This window comes from Amborella trichopoda, chromosome 1 (genome assembly GCF_054954075.1).
Source record: "Amborella trichopoda isolate Santa Cruz 75 chromosome 1, AtrichopodaSantaCruz75HAP2 v2.0, whole genome shotgun sequence".
Lineage (NCBI taxonomy): Eukaryota > Viridiplantae > Streptophyta > Magnoliopsida > Amborellales > Amborellaceae > Amborella > Amborella trichopoda.
In genome coordinates this window covers 7,014,241-7,036,600 of record NC_142336.1, presented here as the reverse complement: position 1 = coordinate 7,036,600, position 22,360 = coordinate 7,014,241, and the positions used below count along the sequence as shown (strand labels likewise).

Here is a 22,360-nt window from a genome sequence, read left to right as displayed (position 1 = left end):
ATCCTCTCTCTTCTCCTTTTAAAAAAAAACGCAGGAGATGAGGAACGAGTTATTGAGGTAAAAGTCATTATCTGGGGTAGTTAACCAGGTAAAATAAAGACGAAAGAAGAGATATGTCAACAGGTAGTACATACTTATAAAAATTAATACCTCATAGCAAGATAAATAAAGGAGGGGCACGTACGAAATTTTTCCTTCTCATGACTTGCCGCTTCTTTCGAGAGCTATTCCACTCCTTGCTTGTTATTTCATTGAGTTGCTAGTGTTTGCCAAGCAATACATTACAAAATGAAAGAAAACCAGCAATCAAAATCAATGGGAATCCACAGGCCCAGCCCAAGGTAGCCGGCTCATCTAATACAGCAGTCATAAGAACCGTCTAGATCGGATGGTTCCTGAGGAATTCTGATTGGACCATGTACCCTTATCGGGTCCAAGTGACTCGAGTGAGTCCAAGCTTTAGTCACCAAGTTTCCAATCAGTGAATATAACCGAGAGAATAATTTAAAAAACATCTCCCAAAATTCAGAGCAGCAGTTATAGACACAGTGAAGTTGACATACCAGCCTAGTAAAAAGGCTTAGGCCTGAGATTCGTCATCTAATTCATAGTCGCTGTCGTCATCATCATCTTCATCATCATCATCATCATCTTCATACATACCACTTCTTCGGAATTGGTGATAATCTTTTGAAGAGTCGGTTACAAATTCGAGTCCATATTTGGTATCGCGATGTTTCACTAGAAGCCAACGCAGCAGGCGGTCTTCCTTATTGAGGTAGTGGAGTTCCTTGTTAAAGTTGGGGGTCACCATCATAGTCATTTGCATCAGTTGACCCTGCGGCAAGCCAAAGGTAGAGAGATCAAGCGACATTGAAGAGAGAGAGAGTTCACATATTTTTTATATGGAGGTACATAATTTTTGTCTTGGAGAACAATTGTGTCAAACTGAGTGATCATATAATTGCAATTTCCTTCGGAATAAATAGTGTTTAAAACAAAATTTTCAAGAAGTCCCTTGCTGTAATAAATAATAGAACCGTATGCAAAACTGCATACAACTAAGCAGTAAGATAAGGTTTAACCATAATTCTCTGAAACACCAGATCACTGCAGCTGAATATTCATAATATGCACTTGTAAGTCAAAAATCATGGTACCAGTATTAATGTTGCAGCCTGGATTATTTTTGTCAAATAGATCCATCAAGAACTTGAAAAACCCAAGGCAATTAATTCAATAATTTAAATTTGCATCGCACCAAGAGACACCTCCTTTTGATGGTTGCCAGAATTGGTCAGATCTATCTTTACACCAATCAACATGATTTGTAATTGTCATGAACAGTCATTTTATCCTAGAACCAGAATGGTTTCAACTTTAGCATTTAAGAATTCTCTTCTTGGTCACATACAGCTTAATCTCCAAAAACTTTTATGATTTGTTATAGCAGTTGATAACTTACACTGAACAAATCATTCCCCAATAATTTGTGGGAAAGGACTCCCATGGTGCATATGTTTATGAAAGCCCTAATTGGTTGCTAAAGACCATTGGAACCTCTGTCGATGAAATATTTCATAAACCATCAGATTAAAAACTCCAAATTTATGCAGGGCTACTTGAAAACGCAGCGATAAGTTCTCGCACATAAAAAGTATCCAATCTTTTGTTTCAAGGTTTTATCAACAGCAGTAACACTTGAATGCTCTTAACCAAGTTTTAAAAAACGGATCAGTAACCCGGATTGGCCACTGAAAAAAACGTGTTGGATCAGTGATCAAGATCAGAGAATCGGTCGGATCGGCTTGTTTCAGCCTCAAATAATTTCAGCAAAACACTATAATTTCTCATTACTTGACTTTGAACCGTTCTTTTGGGAATGCAGGTCAAGTGAAATTATACCACGGATCATGATAACACATCTACCGTTCATTTCTAGAACAAGGGTATCTATGAATCGACAAACTATTTAATGGTCAAACATACATAAATAGGAAACAAACAACTCTACCCTGGCTTTTACTGCAGCAGGTCTATGGATAAGACAAGCATTTCAACTGCCATCCACTTTGGGATTGTGAGTTCCTTTGCTTACTAGATAATTATGATGGCAGACTATATTTGGGCCATAATGAGTTCGCTTATCATCCATTTAAACCTTGTTTGAATGTTCCGGAGGCATATCCAAGAAATATCTTTATTCACCTTCATGAATAATTTATAAGATTCATAAACAAGATTTTGAAAGTTTTATCATACAAACAAAAATATAACTCTCGTTTAGTCGAAGGACTTTTACTCTGCGCTTTGGTGATAAGCAACTTGCCAATGTTGCAGTATGAAGAATTGTTAATACACGTGCAAGTTATCTCTTTTACTCACAGGACTTTTAGTCTATATTTTGACGATAAGCAACTTTCCACAGTTCCAGTATGTAGAATTTGTTAATACACGTGCGAGTTGGTGAGAAGAAGGAAAACGTTTCATGCAGTTGCTAAGAAGCAAAAAAAAAAATCCCACATCAGGGATTTAAAGAAAGAAAACGCTTTGTAAAATATTGAGTTGGGTGACGTCGTAAGTGTGTAAATGGTAACCACACGCACGAGTTGGCGAGCTGTGCTAACACGACATTAGGAAAAATGTGTAGGGTTTAGGTGACGTAGTAAGCGCACGGCTTCCCACAAAGCTTAGTAGGGCTGCCACCTTTCTTCTTAAAAAAAAGTTTAAAACTTGCATAAATTTCCAAGAAAATTCAAAAACCTCTAACACCATGTAGCAATCTACTGTTAGTCAGTTCTGATCTAGTCTAACAAAACCGGCCAACTACTTACAGCACCGACCAATTCTGTCAGAGAACCAGTACGAACTGATTCGGACCGCCCAGTTTAAAGTAAGAAACGATCGTAACGATCAGGACAATCCTCGATCCAAAGGCGATTCCAATCCTGATTGCCAAATATTATGGGACCCTTGGTATGAAAATTTGGCAATCCGGATTTCTCCAAAAAAAAAAAAAAAGGCAATCCCAATCGAAATTGTCTGATCCGGATCGGGAATCGTCATGATCGTTCTGGATCCTGTAACATATCAAGATCCGGTCATTTCCCCATTTAAACTGGCCAGTCCGGACCGATTCTCTGATAGAACTGGCCAGTCCAGTAAGTAGTTGGCCAAACTCTGTTAGTCTAAACCATAACCAACTGACAATAGGCTTGCCACGTGTTGTTAGAGGTCTTTTAATTTTCTTGAAAATTGTACAATTTTTAACACTTTCTTTTAAGAAAAACGGTAGCAGCCCTACCAAGCTTTATGAGAAGTTGTGCACTTACTAGTCACCCAACCCAACATGTTTTTCCCAATGCCATGTGAACGTAACTCACCAACTCGTGCATGTAGTTACCAATTACACACTTATTACGTCACATAACCCAACCTTTTATAAAACGCTTTCTTTCTTTGAATCTCCAGTGTGGGATCCTTTTTTTTTTTTTTTTTGCTTATTAGCAACCGATGAAGCGTTTTCCTTCTTCTCACCAATTCGCGCATGTATTAACATATTCTTCACATTGGAACCTTAGAAAGTTGCTTATCGCCAAAAGACGGACTAAGAGGCCAAAATTTTCATAGCGTGTGTGTAAGATGTGCCAGATAGAGAACCCAAACTACAACCAAACCCTCATCGACCCAACACCGAACCTTCAACCTAAGCTTTTTACACTCTAACTTGAAGGCGGTCTGAATAATTAGACCTTTTGGATCCTCTTCCACGCATATTCAGTTGCCCTGTCAAACCCCAAAGACCGAGACTGATCGTGCAACAATCTACGCTGAATCAGCGTCGATTCTGGGCGCCGGGCCTACGAGCTCGGCCTCAAGTACCATTTATTCCTCTTTTTAGTTTCATTATTTTCATTTAGGAGCCTCATTTAATCTAGTTTTACATGCTTATGTTGGTATTTATGAATTGCATTTAATCTTATTTTGCATATTTAATAGGTCTTTTAGTTCTATTTATTGCTTTCTTTGACCTCCTTTGTTCCTTAAGCTTCATTTATTACTTTCTTTGATTTTGTTCTTTTACCAAAATCTTCATTAAATCTCCCGCCTCTCTTCACTAAATACTTCAAAATCTTCTCAGAACTTCGAGGTTAGGGTGCAAGGGAAGCCAACTTTGCCAGCATTCCTAACGGGATAAGGTTTTGTGGCCCGATTCTCGCCCAAAATGTAACTTGACAAGACCCTTTCTCTACCAACTCTTTTGATTAGTTACACCTGAAACCAAGACGAGGACCGAGTTCCTTGACCGCATGTTTTAGTATAAACAGTCGGGCGGCCACCGTGGGGCCCATCAAGCTTCCCTTACATCTTAACTGTTGAAGTGACCTTCTGGACACTATCCCCGGAAGGCCAACATCAACCCGGAGTTTGTCTCGGCTTATTTCGAGCCTCTTTTCGCTTCTTTTGTGGGCTGAAACACGAAAATGTCACTGGAAAGCATGTCAACGCCACTTCTAGTAGCGCCTTCCTGCCTCAACATCTTTATGGTCTTCCCAAGAAAGTGTCGGACACTAGTGGCATTGGCACTAGCACTGACGCCATTGCTAATAGCGCCAGACCTCTGAGACCCCAGGGAACATTTCGGCCTCTCAGAGCCCGTTTTCGGCCTTTTAAGGGTCTTTCTGGCTTTCCATTCAGAGTTCAGGGAAAAACTTAGCCATCGCCATTGATAGTGGCGTTCGCGCTACTGGCACTAGCGCCGGGCTTCTTCCTCCCTGTCCTCAGCTTGCTGACTTGCTCAAAGTAACAAAGTGGTCACTGGCTACACTATCAACTCCGTTGATGTTGTTCACACCAGCGTCAGCCCTCTGTTGCCTTGGAGAATACCATTTTTACATGATAATGTACTTTTATCACTTTCTTGTATCTCTTTGCCTCCCCAGCAGCTCTAGAAGAAAGGGCCTCTACCCCCTCACTACAAACCGCACTTCGAGAAGGGTCGCACTCTGAGTGCGCCTAGCCTGGCATAAGCAACGGCTCTCACTAGATTGTGCTTTGGTCGGCTTTCCAGCCCAAAAGCACACATTGCTAGGCACGAACGTGCCTGGTGTTCACTCATTGTTGGGGCACCTAACCCTTCACTTCTATTGCACTTCGATTGACTTGTCGACATCTCCCAGTACGAGTAGCACCTCGCATTCATTTATTTGTCTGCGCACATTATTGCTTGTTCATTACACTCTTTCACGTGCACTTGTGCTGCTTTACACACTTACACTTGCACTCGCGAGCACGAATGGAAAACATCTTTCAAATTTAGTTTTTCAAAAAAACTGCATTCGACCTTAAGGCTTCCAATGTAGACACCTAGTTCTTATAGGAAGAGTAGTTTGGATCATGGGCCCTCAACGAGAGTGCACCGCTGGTGGGTGTATCTAGTTATTTTATCTCATTTGTTAAAAAGGTTTATCCTTAGGTAGGAACCCATGACTTGGCCTTACCCACTAGCAGTGTAGAGGTACCCGTGTCTTTTTGAGTGATTGTTTGCCTAAGTAACGAGATGTACTTCGACCCAAGTGTGAGGGTGCGGGACTTGGACACCGAGTCCACCGCCAATTCGCACCGAAGGTCGAGTCCGTCGAACGGGTGTCCAATAGGACAGCATGCCACCATCCCCTAGGACTGGTAGTCAGGCCCCACCTATGACCGTGGTCTAGTCACCTAATCATCCATCCAGTGACCAACTAAGTTGCTGGTACGATCTAGGGGTCATCAAGTATGTACTGCCCGAAGGACCCTAAACAGCCAAGGGATCAGGCTGGGTGCAATTCTTCAGCAAGCTAGAATATTGTGACCGTTCCAACACCAAGCTCAGGACAGGGTTTGCGCCTTCAATGGTGGTCATGCCGATGATCCTAGCATAGATGATCCCCGGGTCCGAATAGTTCCTCCTCTGCCTAATAAATACCACTCTGCTAGGAATAGTGCGACCAGATCTTCTAATGCCCATAGTAGTCGTAGGGCTCACACACCACCTCTTTAGACCACCCAACCTAATGTAGGGGGCAGCACCAAACCCCTAGAATGGCTCAAATACCTTTAGGGGTTAGTCCGCCTATGGTAGGTAGCACCATAGACCCAACCGTGATAGCCCAAGCCATCCTTCAAGCCATGGGAAACCCTAGCTTAGGGCATGTAGTTAATCTTTCAGTCCAGCCTAACCCAGGGCCCCCTCAGTTCGGTAGAGTACAACCTGACCCCGGGATGGTGCCCAATCAACCGGCCTTCGACCCATCATATCCCTTCCACCATCATCAGCAATACCACCCTCAGCCTAGGGGAGCTCCACCTGCCCTTATGGAACCAACTTACCCACCGGCGCATCAGCCGACACCCGTTTATCGGGCTACTCAGCCCATGTCCCTGGGAAGTAACCCTTGGCCACTATCCGCATAGGTGGACGCAAGAGAGAAGTTATATTTATGTCCATATGATAAAAATTTCATAATCTTGTATATAACTCTGACCATTTGAGGTTGCGAATTTTATAAATTACATATGAGATGACTAAAGATATTTCTTGGATTTACCTCCCGAAATATCCAAATAGGCTTAAATGGATGATAAGCAAACTCATCTTTGCCCCAAAAACTAGTCTGCCATTATAATTGTTTAATAAGCAAAGGAACTCACAGCCCCAAAGTGCGTGCTAGTTAAAATGTTTGTCTTCTCCATGGACACGATAGAGTAAAAAGCCAATGTGGAGTTATTTGTATTCCTATACATGGACATGCTCTTATGCTTGACCATTAAATATTTAGTCAATTCATAGACACTTGTTCTAAAAATGAAGAGTGGATGCACTGCCATAAGGTGTGTGGTATACTTTCACTTGACCTATATACCCAAAAGAACGATTCAAAATCAAGCAATGAACGAGTGTGGTGTAAGATAAAACGACATCCAAATAATGAAACTTGATAGAATAATAAAAAAACTATTTGCAATTGGCACTATTTTTTTTTGGAAACCTAAAAAACTAGATTTTTGATAAATTATAGTGATTTTTTGAAATTAGTTGAGGCCGAAACCAGTCGATCCGATCGACTCTCCGGCCCAGATAGCCAATCCACCAATCTAACAGTTTATGGAGTGGCTGATCCGAGTCACCGATCTGTTTTTTTAAGTCTTGCTCTTAACTAAGGTGATTTGTCTATTCATAAGTATTATTCCTCAATGTCCTAAACTTGGGTCAAGAAAATGTTGATAATTCCCAATGTTTTGTTTAGGATGCAAATGATTTTTTTTTCTTGGCTTGATGAGAATGCATATGAAAATTCGCTCTGATTGTGGTCATACTTGTGAGTCTGCCTCAAGAAAATTCCCATTATTGTCATTTATCATGTATCTGCCACTGCGTTTTGTTGAGGATGTTCATGTGCAACTATTAGTAGACGAGACCAGGTTTTCCGTTTTCATCATTAAGTGTCACATGAGAGATACATACAACATTTGATGTTATGCAGATTAAGCCTATAAACAGGGCAAGGCCGTGAAAAAGGCAAGTCCAAAATTTAACACTTTCGATATAAAATGCATGAACATATGATAGGATAAGGTCAACATCGACCAAATCTAAAAGAGGACAGGCTCAAAGGGTTTATTGGTAGTTGTTCTAAACTACATTGTTTGTTCAGATAATGGTAAAGTATAAACTGTATGATGATCTTTGAACTACCGAATACGCTGATCATCAGACTAATAAAGAGCAATTAAACAAGCACATGTTTCAGAAGCTAATGAAAAACTCCATGAGCATAGAACCCTAACTTCAGGTACTCTCTGTTTCAAGCTCCTGGCAATGTAGGTATTTGCACATCTAATACCACTAGGTTATTCTGAGGATACCAGTCACAATATATGAAATTTTTCCTTTTAGCATGAGAATGTGATGAATGATGTCCATCCCATAACCACTACAGATGGTAACATACTGAACCACACTAGAAGAAGCCCCATAAAGTTCCTATAGACTTCTTGAAAGGCATGCATGTACAATGTGGTTCATGTTCCTAATTGGTCCATAAGCTATCAGGACGATTTCACTGCTATGTTGTTCACTTCTCTATGACTGCTTGTATTATACAATATCTAGTGAGTCACAGAAAATTGGGAGCTGTCCAAGACATGGAAGAGTATCTAATGTTTCGCTCAATTCTCAGTTGGCAGACTGATCTCTTTTTCTTTTTCTTTTTGACATGATAATCACATCATACCTAAACCATGTATGCAGTCAAGTTAAAGTTAAATAACATCATGACTGCCTTTTGAGTGTTTTTTTTTTTTTTTTAATGTTAAACATTACTGTATTTTTTTCCCCCAAATTGACCATTAACAATACCAATTATCAATGTTCAGAAAAACACAGGCGGGAGTAACAAGGTAACCACCCCCAACCAAAACCTCCCCTCCCCCGAACCAAAAAAGGACAAAGGAGTTCTTAGGGTTGGGTTTTAGGTCTTGGGGAGGTTTTAGGGCAATTTTAGAGCCCCAAAACCCTTTTGTGAAAACGAGAAACGTAATATTATAGTCACTGAACAGATTTACGGATACACAAACTCAAAGAGATTGTAAGACATTAAAATGCATGAAATCCCAAATGTCATTGTAAAAACACTAAAAGGTACTGTTTGTATAGAGCCGAGGCTCTAAACAATCAAAGTAAATCGCACCTTCAAATAGTGTCGAGAAATGTGGTTTCAATATTGAAAATCTTTGTGATAGCCTTAAAATATATTTTCATCTTTAATTATAAAATTTAAAACTTCAAAAATAATGTAGATCGAGCAGATCTATAAAAACTTGAAAATCTTAAAAATTGACGATCCAAAAATGCGTTACAAGAAGTACTATTTCCAAAACTTAAAATCCATTTTTTTCTCATGAACATGCATCTTGATGTCCAGATGATCAATTTGAGGATATTTGGGCATCAAAACAACCTTTTCTGGTGAAATTTTTGAGGTGGGCTCTAATTTGATTGTTTAGAGCCACGGCTCTATAATTTTTTTCCAAAACTAAAGGTCTATAAATAATACACATAGTCAACAAGGCAAAAAAAATAATCAAATACATGTTATATGTCACCACCCCAATTCTCTAATGTCAACCAAACAACTCTTTGGCATCACCTTGCGGGGTGTTCAAGTGCATCCAAAGGAGCATCTGATGATGATGACGTCATGCCATCATCATCAAAGTCATCGCCCTCCTCAACATACACCCAATTTCATCGTCCAAATGAGAAAAAATTCAATTAATCACAAACAAAAATTCAATTTTTCAACTACGAAAAGGTGAATATATGATAAAAGAAAAAAAAAAAGTAAAAGGAAAAAACAAATGAATCACAACATAATATGTTATAACAAAAACAAATCAAAACCCTTATTCAAATATGATAATGTTTAAAATATCAAACTCAAAATGATGTCGGCCAAAACCTCGTCTATTGGGTCCCCAAAAGTCCTCAAAATCAATTTCTAGAAGCTCCAAAAACACCCACAAACTATTTCCTTTGTTTTGGGAAGAAATCGAAAAAATAAAATCGATATTTTGATAAATTACAGATTCGAGGTTATTAGGAACTTTTGATCTCTATAGGAGCCACAAATTAGGTTGTGAGGGTTTAGAATACCCCCCAAAACCCTTTTCCCCCTTTTTTTGGGGGGTGGGGGTGGGGGTTACAAAATTAACCTTGGCCGACGCCATTTTTCTGCCCTCGGCACATTGCATCAAGGAGGCTCCCAGGACTAAACCGCCTAGGCGGCCGCTAGGCGTTTTGACCGCTCATCCAAATAGGCGACCGCCTAGGTGGCTGGGCGGCGGAGTTTTCGAACATTGCTAATTATATTGATTGTTTTTCTTTTTAAAAATATTGATAATATCAAATAATTTGGTGAATCCCTTGACCTTTCTCCCTTAAAATAGTAACCATTGTTCTCTGTTGTTTTCTATCTCAATCAGCACCCATTTTGTCAAATGTCAGTTATTACAGAATATTTTTAGGAAAGCAGTCAACTACTGAGAGGAACTTACCCAAGTTTACCCCACATGGCCACTTACAGGGTCAGGTTTATAGTGAAATTCATCTTGCGAGGGATATGAGATTAACTGCATCAGTCACCATTTCCAGTGGGCATGATACCTTTGAACTTTGATAAGTAGAACCTCACACAAATGTACTCCTCACATGTGTTCTATTCAATATGTGTGTCTTGTTTAGTACAGAACCTAAGTTCACATATATCATGCAAACCTAAATTCCAAGTTCACACATACCATGCAAACCTAAATACCACAGGCAAGCAATCTTGTGGTACTGTCAGATAAAGGTGTCCCTGCCGTCACCATAAAGCAAAATCCCCACGACAAGTAAGTGAATGCAAAAAGATTAAGATTAATTCATATGGACCTCGTAAGAGGTACGAAGCAAGCTTGGCTGCTTTGGAGATTGTCAAGAGTATAGCAATTTTTTGAGCATTTTATCACGACAGTATTCAAAGGCATAATCCATGATTTTACCAATCTTTGACCCATATAGCAGCTTGAGAAAAGGTACTTTACACGATTAATTAATACATGCATAAGAAAATATGCCTTTCCAAGCTATAGAAGCCTTATTAAAATAGAAGGAGCTCTTCTAGGACGAATGAAGGTATCAAGTTTCGACAACTACACCTTCTATATATTATGGCCGCTCAAATATATTTAAATTTTACAATAAGTACTTAGGTGGTCAGCATGAGTTAAACTAGCAAGTAACTTGCTAGTTTACCTGATGCTTTACTTAGAGGACCACAAACGCCTTATGTTACTATGGTTAAGCTAGCAAGTAAAATTTGTTTCACCATTAAAATCTTTGCAAATATTTGACATTGCATAGACACCAAAAAACCGTACATCAAAAGAAAGCAAAGATACACAACCATCTCCAAGTTTAAGCACAAACAGCCCTTCAATTCCTTATAGCATTTCAGAGCACAAAAAAGCATCAACAGAAAAAATCATAACACCAAGAATAAAAGTTACGATGGAAAGAGAAAAAACTATAGCTGCCTAATAATTTTCTGTATTTTAAGCAACACTAATATCTCTATTTAAATTGCTTCATTATTTCACATGGTATTGCCTCAAACAAATAAGAGATTTGGATATCACTGTCCTGCAGTGGACATGGACTCTAGTCTAATCAGATCGGTCATCAATATTGAGTGTTTCCACAAAACAATGTTCAAAAAGGCGTAGGCGGGCCGCCTAGGCGGTTTGGGCTCTGGGTCGCCTAGGCGAGCACCCAGACCCAAAACAGTGAATGCATTCTCGAAAACATGGCGTAAAACTAAGAAAAATTCAATATACCACAACCCCAAAACACAAAAACCAAAACCAAAATCTTTAATCATATAAAAAAATGAAACAAGATAACAACTCCACATCATTGCAAAAAACCAAAAGAAACATTAGACTGCTGAACCAATTCTAGGCCAACAAAAAAACCCAGCTTCCAATGTATGGGTAAAATTGAAGAGAAGGAAGTCAGGACATGGGTAAACATGAAGTAAGAGAGAACTCTAACAGTAGAATTACATAGGTAAAACTGAAGCAAAAGAAATTTAGCAGTAAAGCAAACCTTGTAATATCTTCCATCAAGTTTCTTGATACCATAGCCCAAATGTATACTCCCAAAAGACTTAATATCACTAACAACTCCATTTCTTCTATAGACAAGTTTTCCAACTTGAGCCACCAGGTCCATAAGAGCCACCTTCTCTATGTGGGGCTTTAGCAGAAGCATACAATCATAAAGAGGCATTTTCTCTCTCCTCTTTAAAACCTACTTTCCTTTAATCAATTCAAACCACCCTTCCCCTTCTTTCTCTCACAACATTGGCAGCCCACTCTGAAACCAAACAACACCCATCAAATAAATGAAGAGCTTGAGGTTGAAACAAATACTGGTCTAAATTCGCAGTTCAAAGTGAAGAAGAAATTGAAAGCAGTTAATAAGATTCCCACTCGTATTTATATAAAGCACCACATGCTCTGTGCAGTACGTGGTGCTCAACAGCAATGTCAATGTGGGATACCCTGGGTAAACAATCAGTACTTTTGGATCCAGGGATGCAAAGGTTGGCATTGTCAACGTGTTCTTCTTTGCCACTACTTCAGATCCCATTAATTTCTCCTTAAAATTTAAATAACCATCTCCTTAAAATTATAATCATCTTCCTTAAAATTTGAATAAGGAACGTGTTTTTCTTCCCCAATACAACAATGCAGCAAATTTCCCATTAATTCCGCCTTCCTTAAAAATTAAATTAAAAGTAAAATAATCTCAACTTGATTTATTTCCTTATCATTTCCTTTAAATCTCAATGTTTCTCATCTTCTTCATGCATCTCACTGGCTCCTTCCAGCACCATTCCCACTCAAAGCACACTCAAAACACAAAACAAAAAATTGCACCGCATGGGTGACCGAGCCGGTGAGGGTACCGGTCTAGTTGGACCAGCTGAACCATACCAATTATTTGATCAAACAGGTCTAAGAAATTAAATAATTAATGAAAATAGTAAAATACCCCAGACATGTCTAAAAAAATAAATATTTAGTAAAAAAATAAAATAAGGACATAATTATAACAATAAAGAAAATCAGGGAAAAATAAGAGAAATCTAAAATATAAGAAAATTCAAAAACAATTAGGAACATTTCATCCCCAAAATTACAGACAAACCCCTCTTCCTCAATTCTATCCAATAAACAAATCAATCGCCCAAAATTTCCCTTCACTGTAAGTATTCACCCTCTCTCTACAAAACACATGATCATTTCCTATCTTCTTTCTCTCTCTAAGATCTATCCACTTTTTTATGGTTTTGCAGGAGTTTTCATTCAAAGTTCAAATAATTCTATTTATCGATTTTTATATGCAAAAGCAAGTTTAGAAATTTATTAAATTGCAATCTTTTTTTTTTTTTTTAATTCATTCTTTGATGAGTAAAACTTAAATAGTTAAAAGCACTTTCCAAAGAAGATAGGAAAATGAAAAAAAAAATTGAAAAAAAAAAAGAGAACAAGAAATAGAAAATGGGAAAAAAAATAAAAAATGCACATCCTTCACAAAGTCTCGCTGAAATATCGCGGGAAAGCTAAACACAATTTTTCTCTGAACCCAACAATGTAAAAAATAAGGCACATGATTTTTTTCGTTTATTTTTTGTATTTACTTAAGTAAATAATATTGCAAAAAAAAAAAAACTCACCTAATGCAAGCTCTTCTCCAAAGTCTGGCTAGAACGTTACAGGAATATCGCCGAAAAACTCGCCTTGAGAACTTCTGCGGAGGCTCTAGAGAGAAAAAAGATCGAACTCCTTTCTCTCTCCTAAATCTCTTTTCAATAAAAAGCCCTAGTGTAATATTTTTATTTTACCCTACATCAATTCAATAAGACTAAAACGTCCCATGCAACCCTTAAAAAAAACAATTAAAAAAAGTAAAAAGCAAAAAACATTTAAAACAAAAATATTTATAAGGGAAATGAAATAGAAATAAAAAAAGATTAGGACTCTTGGATTTATCTCGTGGTTTTGAGATATATGTAGCATCAATATGAAGTTTCCTATTTACTATGGACTCCTAATCTTATATATATGGGATGAAAGTACAGAGAATTTGTGTGCTCTATTTGGATCACCATATGGAAATCGTGGTTCCTTCAGAGAGAGAGGGAGATAGAGTCTCCTATGCATAAGATGCAATTTCCTCTTAGAGAGAAGAGAGATTCCTATGAAAAGACACATTGATGATGCCTCCTGAAGACTCCTGTAAGTGAGAGGTTGGTTTCTTGTAGGGTGTGTTTGACACATGGAGTTTTTGGGAAAAAAAGGGACTCTTCCACAAATTATCTTCCATCACTTTTGATGGAAGAGAGGTCTTCCAAAAATGAACCCATTTTAACACTAAAAAAAAGCTGCATGGAAAGTGGTCCTTCCACTTTACAGCTTCCACACAGTAATATCAAATATGGAAGTGGTACATTTAACCCCCACTTTCGAAACTTCCACTTATCAAACACGCCCGTAAGGAAGCGTTTCCCATGGAGATTTTGGGTTGTTTCCATTTTAGTTAGAGAGAAAGTCAGTTTCTTGTTGCTTTCGTGTCTATACTTGTTTTTGTCGATAATAGTTGTCAAAAGTAAAGAGAAGGAAGATAGAGTGGTTTAAAAGGGTTTGCTCGACTTGCGTTTTTGTCGAGGTTTAGAGAGGTGACTCTATGTTCCAAAATATTTTTTATTTATATTTCACTTCCCTTATAAATATTTTTGTTTTAGATGTTTTTTGCCCTTACATTTTTTAATTGTTTTTTTAAAGGGTTGCATGGGACGTTTTAGCCTTATTGAATTTATACAGGGTAAAATAGAAACATTACACTAAGGCTTTTTATTGAAAAGAGATTTATGAGAGAGAAAGGAGTTCGATAATTTTTCCCTCTAGAGCCTCCACAAAAGTTCTCAAGGCAAGTTTTCCAGCGATATTCCGATAACGTTCCTGCCAGACTCTGAAGAAGAGCTTGCACCAGATGAGTTTTTTTTTTTTGTTGTATTATTTACTTTAAAAAATACAAAAAATAAACGAAAAAAATCATGTGTTTTATTTTTTACATTATTAGGTTAAGGGAAAAATTGTGTTTAGCTTTCCCGCGATATTTCAGCAAGACTCTATGAAGGATGTGCATTTTTTTTCTTTTCCATTTTCTATTTCTCGTTCTCTTTTTTTTTATCTTTTTTTTTGTCATTTTCCTATCTTCTCCGAAAAGTGCTTTTAACTATTTAAGTTTTAACTCATCAAAGAACGAATTCAAAAAAAATTATGGACTGGAATTTAATAAATTTCTAAACTTCCTTTTGCATATAAAAATTAGTAAATAGAATTATTTGAACTTTGAACGAAAACTCCTACAAAACCATAAAAAAGTGGATAGATCTTAGAGAGAGAAAGAAGATAGGAAATGGTCATGTGTTTTGTAGAGAGAGGGTGAATACTTACAGTGAAGGGAAATTTTGGACGATTGATTGTTTATTGGATAGAATTGAGGAAGGGGGTTTGGCTGTGATTTGGGGATGAAATATTCCCAACTATTTTTTAATTTTCTTATATTTTAGATTTCTCCTATTTTTCCCTGATTTTCTTTATTTTTATAATTTTGTCCTTATTTTATTTTTTATTAAATATTTATTTTTTTAGACATGTCTGGGGTTATTTTACTATTTTCATTAATTATTTAATTTCTTAGACAGATCAGATCAAAGAGTTAGTATAGTTCAGCTGGTCCAACCAGACCGGTAACCTCATCGGCTCGATCACCTATGCAATTCAAGTTTTTTTGTTTTGTGTTTTGAGTGGGAATGGTGCAAGAAGGAGATAGCGAGATGCATGAAGAAGATGAAAAACATTGGGATGTATAAACTTATGTTAATCAATAAATTTACATCACACAAAAGAAAAATCATAGAATTATCATGGACTAAGTATATAATCATACATGGACAAAGAATGGACTAAATAGATGAAAAAATGGCCACCAAAATCTCGAATTGACGAAAAACCCTAATATGCTAAAAAAAACCCAAATTATTACAACCTACTAATTATAATCTAAAATTATTACAACATAACTAATTATAATATTATATACTGAAATTGAAATTGTTGGTTTACATTTTATAGTTATTTTATTATACAAATAATAACAAATCCACAATATCTTATAATATCATGTAATTTAAAATGTATTATTGACAACTGTAAGAAAAAATATTACATCACATAATTTATAATGCAAATAAATTAAAATAAATAAAATAAAAGATTTGGTTATCAATGTAGAAATAAATTATAAAGTGGTACGAGTTAGTCTTATTTTTCCCTCTTAAAATATCCTCTAAACTAATATTTTTTAATATTTAATAAACTAGAATTAGTATTATTTTTTGTTTTTTAATATCCTATGAGCTAGTACTAATTTTTAATCTCAATTAATTACTTAATTAATTATTAATCATATAATGAAACAATCCCGTGAGATAATAGCTTAATAGAGTTTTTATGTTTTATTTAGGTAGGTAAATTTAAATTTTTTCGGTGAAAGATAGGGATTTAAAGTTCAAACATTATTAACACCTCACGTGGCCCTCTTCACATAATCAGCTAACACAAACAATTGGGTTGCTTGTTTTATAGGGCTTCTTCATCCCACATCTCTTCGATGTGGGACAATTCTTATACATACACCTTTGCTTTTTACTAACTCCGTAATACGTGAAGAAGTTTTAATAACGTTTGAACTTTAAACATAAAAAGCCAATGGTGTGTCCGACGGTGCACGCCCAATGGTGTGCGTCCGAAGGTAGTAATTAAATTATATGATAAGAAAAGGAAAAAATTATTAAAAATAATAATTGGGTGCTCACCACCCCTATCTTTCACCTAAAAAATTTAAATTTACCTACCCAAATAAAACATAAAAACTCTATTAGGCTATTATCTCACGGGATTGTTTCATTATATGATTAATAATTAATTAAGTAGTTAATTGAGATTAAAAGTAGTACTAGCTCATAGGATATTAAAAAACAAAAAATAATACTAATTCTAGTTTATCGAATATTAAAAAATATTAGTTTAGAGGATATTTTAAGAGAGAAAAATAACACTAACTCCTACCACTTTAGAATTTATTTCTACATTGATAACCAAATCTTTTATTTTATTTATTTTAATTTATGTACATTATAAATTATGTGATGTGCTATTTTTTCTTACAATTATCAATAATACATTTTAAATTAGATGCTCTTATAAGATATTTTGAATTTGTTATTATTTGTATAATAAAATAGCTATAAAATGTAAACTAACAATTTCAATTTCAGTATATAATATTATAGCTAGTTATGTTGTAATAATTTTGGATTATAATTAGTTAGGTTGTAATAATTTGGGTTTTTTATAGAGGATTAGGGTTTTCCGCCAATTCGAGATTTTGGTGGCCATTTTTTCATCGATTTAATCCATTCTTTATTGTAATCTATGTATGATTATACACTTCGTCCATGATAATTCTATGATTTTTCTTTTGTATGATGTAAATTTAATGGTTAACATAAGTTCATACAAGGAAAGAACATCTCAATATTCGCATAGTGATGAAAACAATGAAAGTTAATAATGTAGTACCCCCATTTCTTATTGGATTCCTAAAAAACAACATTTATAATGAATTTTCATAATTTTTTTAGATTTTTTTTTAAGGCTTAATCCGATCGATTCGAACGATTCCTGATCCGGAAGAGTTTTTGAGGTGTCCGATCAGGGGCACCGATCCGTTTTTTAAACCACTAGTTAAGACATTTGTGATGCATGTCAAGCAACATTCACAATTCATGCATCCCTATATAACCATGTAAAAAACCAGCCCATTCGACCATAGCATTTAATAGTTTAAACATACATAATTTAAAATGCCCACATCATAGCTGTAATAAGAAAATGAAAATGTTGGTAATTCATGCATTTCTTGTTTGCATAAAAAGATATAAACAAACCCACATCATAGTTGTATATCTTAGAAAAAATATATCAGATTTCATGAACTCATGAGCATTATTGTTAAAAAAAAAAAGGTAACAAAATGAGCATGTTACCTACAGCATTCATAAATGAAGCTAAGTAAAACTCAACAAACCCAAAAACAAAAATCACAAAAAAGTAAGCAAGATTATTCTCAATTCCAATAAAATTCAGCATTTTATTCACAAGTAGGAAGCAAGATTAGCACTATATCACAGAGAAAATAGTCAAAAACCCAAATACAAAAAATAACCAAAAGTAATAAGAAAATGAAAATGTTGGTAATTCACGCACATCTTGTTGGCATAAAAGATATAAACAAACCCACGATAGTTGTTTATCTTAGAAAAAAAATATCAGATTTCATGAACCCATAAGCACTATATCACAGAGAAAATAGTCAAAAACCCAAATACAAAAATAACCAAAAGTAATAAGAAAATGAAAATGTTGGTAATTCATGCACATCTTGTTTGCATAAAAAGATATAAACAAACCCACGTCATAGTTGTATATCTTAGAAAAAATATATCAGATTTCATGAACCCATAAGCATTATATATTAAAAAAAGAAAGCTAACAAAAAGAGCATGGTAGCTGCAGCATTCATAATTGGAGCTAAGTAAAATTCAACAAACCCAAACATAAAAAATAACAAAAAAGTAATATTCCTATAGTTATCTACTCATGAAAAAAACTCCCACACCATATGTACTGAGAAACTCTTGTAGTTTTTCAAAAAACATAAAAAATTGCCACAAGTTGCATTCATTAGCTGCTTTTTCAGTATTTTTATCTCTTTGTTTTGTAAAGACTTTGCTGAAGTCATTGTTGGAACGACTCAAAAAAGCAAATTCCAGAAGTTGAAAAGCAAAAGCAAAAGCAAGGAATATGATAAACTCCAACCAGATCAAATAACCATAGATAAGTAACAAAAATATTAAATAAGAAGGAATTGAAATAACCAAAACGGCTCAAACAACCAAGAACCAAGAAACACAAACCTCGTAGAAACCAATTAAAAATATATCAGGCTATTCAATCTATTTATTCAAAACATGCAAACTAAAGTCACCGTAAGTAGAATCCTTATTTGGCCACTTTACAAGAATAAATAAGGGAAAAAAAAAGGACGAAAGTGAACACGAACGACATACAATCATGCCAAGAAGGAACTCAAAATAACTCAGCAAGATGCAATCATACCAATCATATCAGGAAGCTATAATTTTAATACACATGCTGCAAATTAACTCAATCCTCTCTTTTCCTAAACCTATAGAAAGCCTTAGGAGACCTTAAGGAGTTCAAAGAAGATGCCAGGGTTAAAAATTTCAAACTGCAAAACCTGCTGAAGTCAAGTGGCATGGCCAGAAAATCCAACTCAAGTTTCAAGCTAGTGTAACTCACCGACATCTCTCGTCGAAACCCTAGGAGAAAAAATGCCCTAAGTGGATGAGCTTGGTGAGCGCAATGACTTGGAAGGATAGTTGGTGTACCCTTTGACCATGTGAACTCAAGAAGAAATCTTTGATGTTCACCTGCCCCTCGAAGGACAGGGAACACCAAAGTGTCTACTTCTTTGCCACTCACCTGTCCCTCGAAGGACAGGGAGAGCCAAAGAGGGGCAACTGTAGACACACCATTTTAAATATGGAAAATTCTATGGTTTCTGAACCATTAGGACCACGTTATCCTAGTAAACCCAAAATCCATAGTTCACACAGCCTACCCTGTGTCCCAGAACCAGTTCGCCGACCTGGAACCCTATAGAAACCCTGTTTTGACCCAGATTCCTGTAAATGCCCTATTTTACCAATACAACCATTAAAAAGAGTAAAAAAATCCGTTTTGACCCAAAGTTTCTCTGAGAGCTTCACAAGAGGTTGAGGAACACACCTGAAAAATAATTTTTTAATTTGGACCAATTTTGTGTTGGGCGACACTAGCCGTGTCGCTGAGCCTGGATTGGGGCGACACGCCCAATGTTGCCTAGATTTGGGCGAAACTACCAGTGTCGCCCAGATCCATGACCCTCAAAATTCATGTTTTTTTATAAGCATGTGTTTGTTACATGTGTATATCCTTCCCAACGGAATTCAACCCCTATAAAGCCTCTTTTTCGTGGCCATTCAAAGGGATCCCTCATCTCTAGATTGAAACCCTTAGAGAAGATAGAAACCATAGATATACTTCTCCTAAAAAGGCTGAAAACCCTAGGAAAGAGTTAGCTTCAAAAACTCTAGCCTCCTAAAACCCTAACCTTAAGCCAAAAGCCTAGATATCTAGGGCATAACAACCCTTCTACACCAGGGATTTGCTGGTCAACATCCAAATCAAAGAGGCAAAGATGATGCTGGTGCTGGTACAAGCGAGCCCTAGAAGGCTCAGGAGTCTCGGGCCATCCAGCCTGATTTGGTATTGTCTCTTCTTCTTTCTTTCTTTCTTCTTCTTTTACTATTTTGATTTTATTTTATTTATTTTGATCCGTTAATTTTCTTTAAAAATCGTATTTTAGTATTTTGGATCGTGCTGGCTCTGCCACAAATCTATGAGTAGATCTCCTTGTTCCCGAGCAGATCTTGCCTAAAATCTGAATTCGATTTGTCCCACTTTCTCTACCACATTATATGCCAAGAAGAAAAACATGAAATGCCTAACTCGAGTAAGATGCAATCTATTAACAAATTTCACAAGACCGAATCACTTTGCTTTACCCAATGTTTGAAAATGGGGCTCAAGAGAAGGAACTCACCCCCTTGCAACTCAGAAAACCTTAATCAACTAATCAAAGTCTACGCTGAGTAACCCAATGAGCCAAATAAACACAAAAAAAAAAAAGGACTCAGATTTTAGTACAAACTATTTGAATAATCAGTTTGTAACTGAGCTCTATTTTTTTTGTAACTGAGCTCTGATCTATTGGGCTGTTGCGAAAAATCTGTATAATCATCAAATAAACACAACAAAAAAATGACTCAAATTTTATTACAAACTGTTTGAATAATCAGTTTGTAACTGAGCTCTAATTTTTTTGTAACTGAGCTCTGATCTATTGGGCTGTTATGAAAAATCTGTAAAATCGCCAAATAAACACAAAAAAAAAAGGAATCAGAATTTATTACAAACTGTTTAAATAATCAATTTGTAACTGAGCTCTATTGTTTTTGCAACTGGGCTCTGATCTATTGGGCTGTTGCGAAAAATATGTAAAATCGCCACATAAACACACAAAGGACTCAGATTTAATTACAAACCGTTGGAATAATCAGTTTGCAACTGAGCTCAATTTTTTTTTGTAACTGAGCTCTGATCTATTGGGCTGTTGCAAAAAATCTGTAAAATCAGAAATAAAAGGCATGCTATTCGCTCTGATTTTATTAAATAAAACGCATCAATACTATTCGCTGTGGTTAGGGTAGTCAGGGGCAAATACCTCGAGAAAGATGAAGAACACAGATCAGAGCTCAATAGGAAGTATCAGAGCTCAAAGAAGAGATAGAGAGAGAAAGATGAAGAAAATCAGAGTCAACAGCATACCTCAAGATCAATAACACATAGAGAATAAGAGCTCTTTGCTTCAAGAGCTCAAGAACAAACACAGAGAGAATAAGAGCTCTTTGCTTCAAGAGCTCAAGAACAAACACAAAGATCAATAACACAGAGAGAATAAGGGTCAATAGCATACCTCAAGATCAATAGCAAGGATCAGAACTCAAGGACAGCTGAGTAAACCCTAGCGAGGGCTGCGTGTGAAGAGAGGAGTCTGCCTGAGATATTGACGTGCTGCGAAGAGAGGGGTGGCTCAGCAGCTGAACGCCAAGAACATAATAGAGGGGTCGTGCTGCGAAGAGAGGGGTGCTCAGCGGCTGAAGATGGAAGATAGGAACGAAGAGAAGAGAAGAGAAGCAGAAGGACTAGGGTTCGGGGGCCAAGTTCTAAAACGAAGATCCAATTTTAAGTTCCTGAATACACTTCCTGTGACGCCCGTAAAGTACTAGTTCATCGTGTTCAGTTTCATTTCACCATTTGCCATTAGCCCCTTTTTTTTTTTTTTTTTCATTGCTAGTCAAAAGACTCAAAACTCGCACCCCCCAAATAAAATTTTAATGAAAAACTCCTCCAAAACAAGAAGCAACCCAAAATATAATTAGTCACGAAGAAACCCACTAAAGATTGTCATATTGGAAATGAAGAATAATGGTGGCAATGGGTTGGGTGAGCTAGCCCAGCTCGAACTGCACGGCTAGCCACCCAAATCAGCCCGGCTCTAAAAACCTAGGGTTTGAGCTATGGCTCGAGGGTCAGGCCGGTTTAGCCATGTCTAGCTCTCTTTTTCTTTGTTTTCTTCATTTGGTTTTTTCTTTTCGATTTTATTTTGCCTAGCATGGCTTGGCCCGACTAGGGCCATGGCCTTTTTGGCCTAGTCAAGGCCAGGCTGGGCCTAAGGCGACCCTTAGGGGACTAGGGCCAGGCTAGGGCTGGAGACGGCCCAACCCATTGCCATCCCTAATGCAAAGTGGTCCAATTGCTTGAGATTCTTTTTATTGGTCTCATAACTTATTGGCATTTGATCCTAAGGCATGTATTTGATAATGGTGTATATGTGCAAGCTTATGTTCTTTGTAGTTTTTAAAAGCTTCACAAGTTTCTGATCTTGATGTGTGCT

General features: G+C 36.6%; 1 protein-coding gene across 2 annotated transcripts; it reads right to left on the bottom strand.

Annotated features, from left to right (window-relative positions):
* Nucleotides 1-215: 215 nt before the first annotated feature.
* LOC18426201 (Translation elongation factor EF1B/ribosomal protein S6 family protein) lies at nt 216-21,524 on the bottom strand. 2 transcript variants are annotated; one of them, XM_006832859.4, is made up of 4 exons: nt 21,380-21,524; nt 11,690-11,959; nt 564-838; nt 216-259 (listed from the first exon to the last, which is right to left on the bottom strand). In XM_006832859.4, exons 2-3 carry the CDS (start codon nt 11,870-11,872, stop codon nt 581-583), a joined length of 441 nt encoding a protein of 146 aa, XP_006832922.2. In that variant the 5' UTR covers nt 11,873-11,959; nt 21,380-21,524; the 3' UTR covers nt 216-259; nt 564-580. The 2 variants fall into 2 exon arrangements, with proteins under 2 accessions (XP_006832922.2, XP_011620420.1); XM_011622118.3 differs by having other exon boundaries at nt 216-838.
* Between the last annotated feature and the right edge of the window lie 836 nt (nt 21,525-22,360).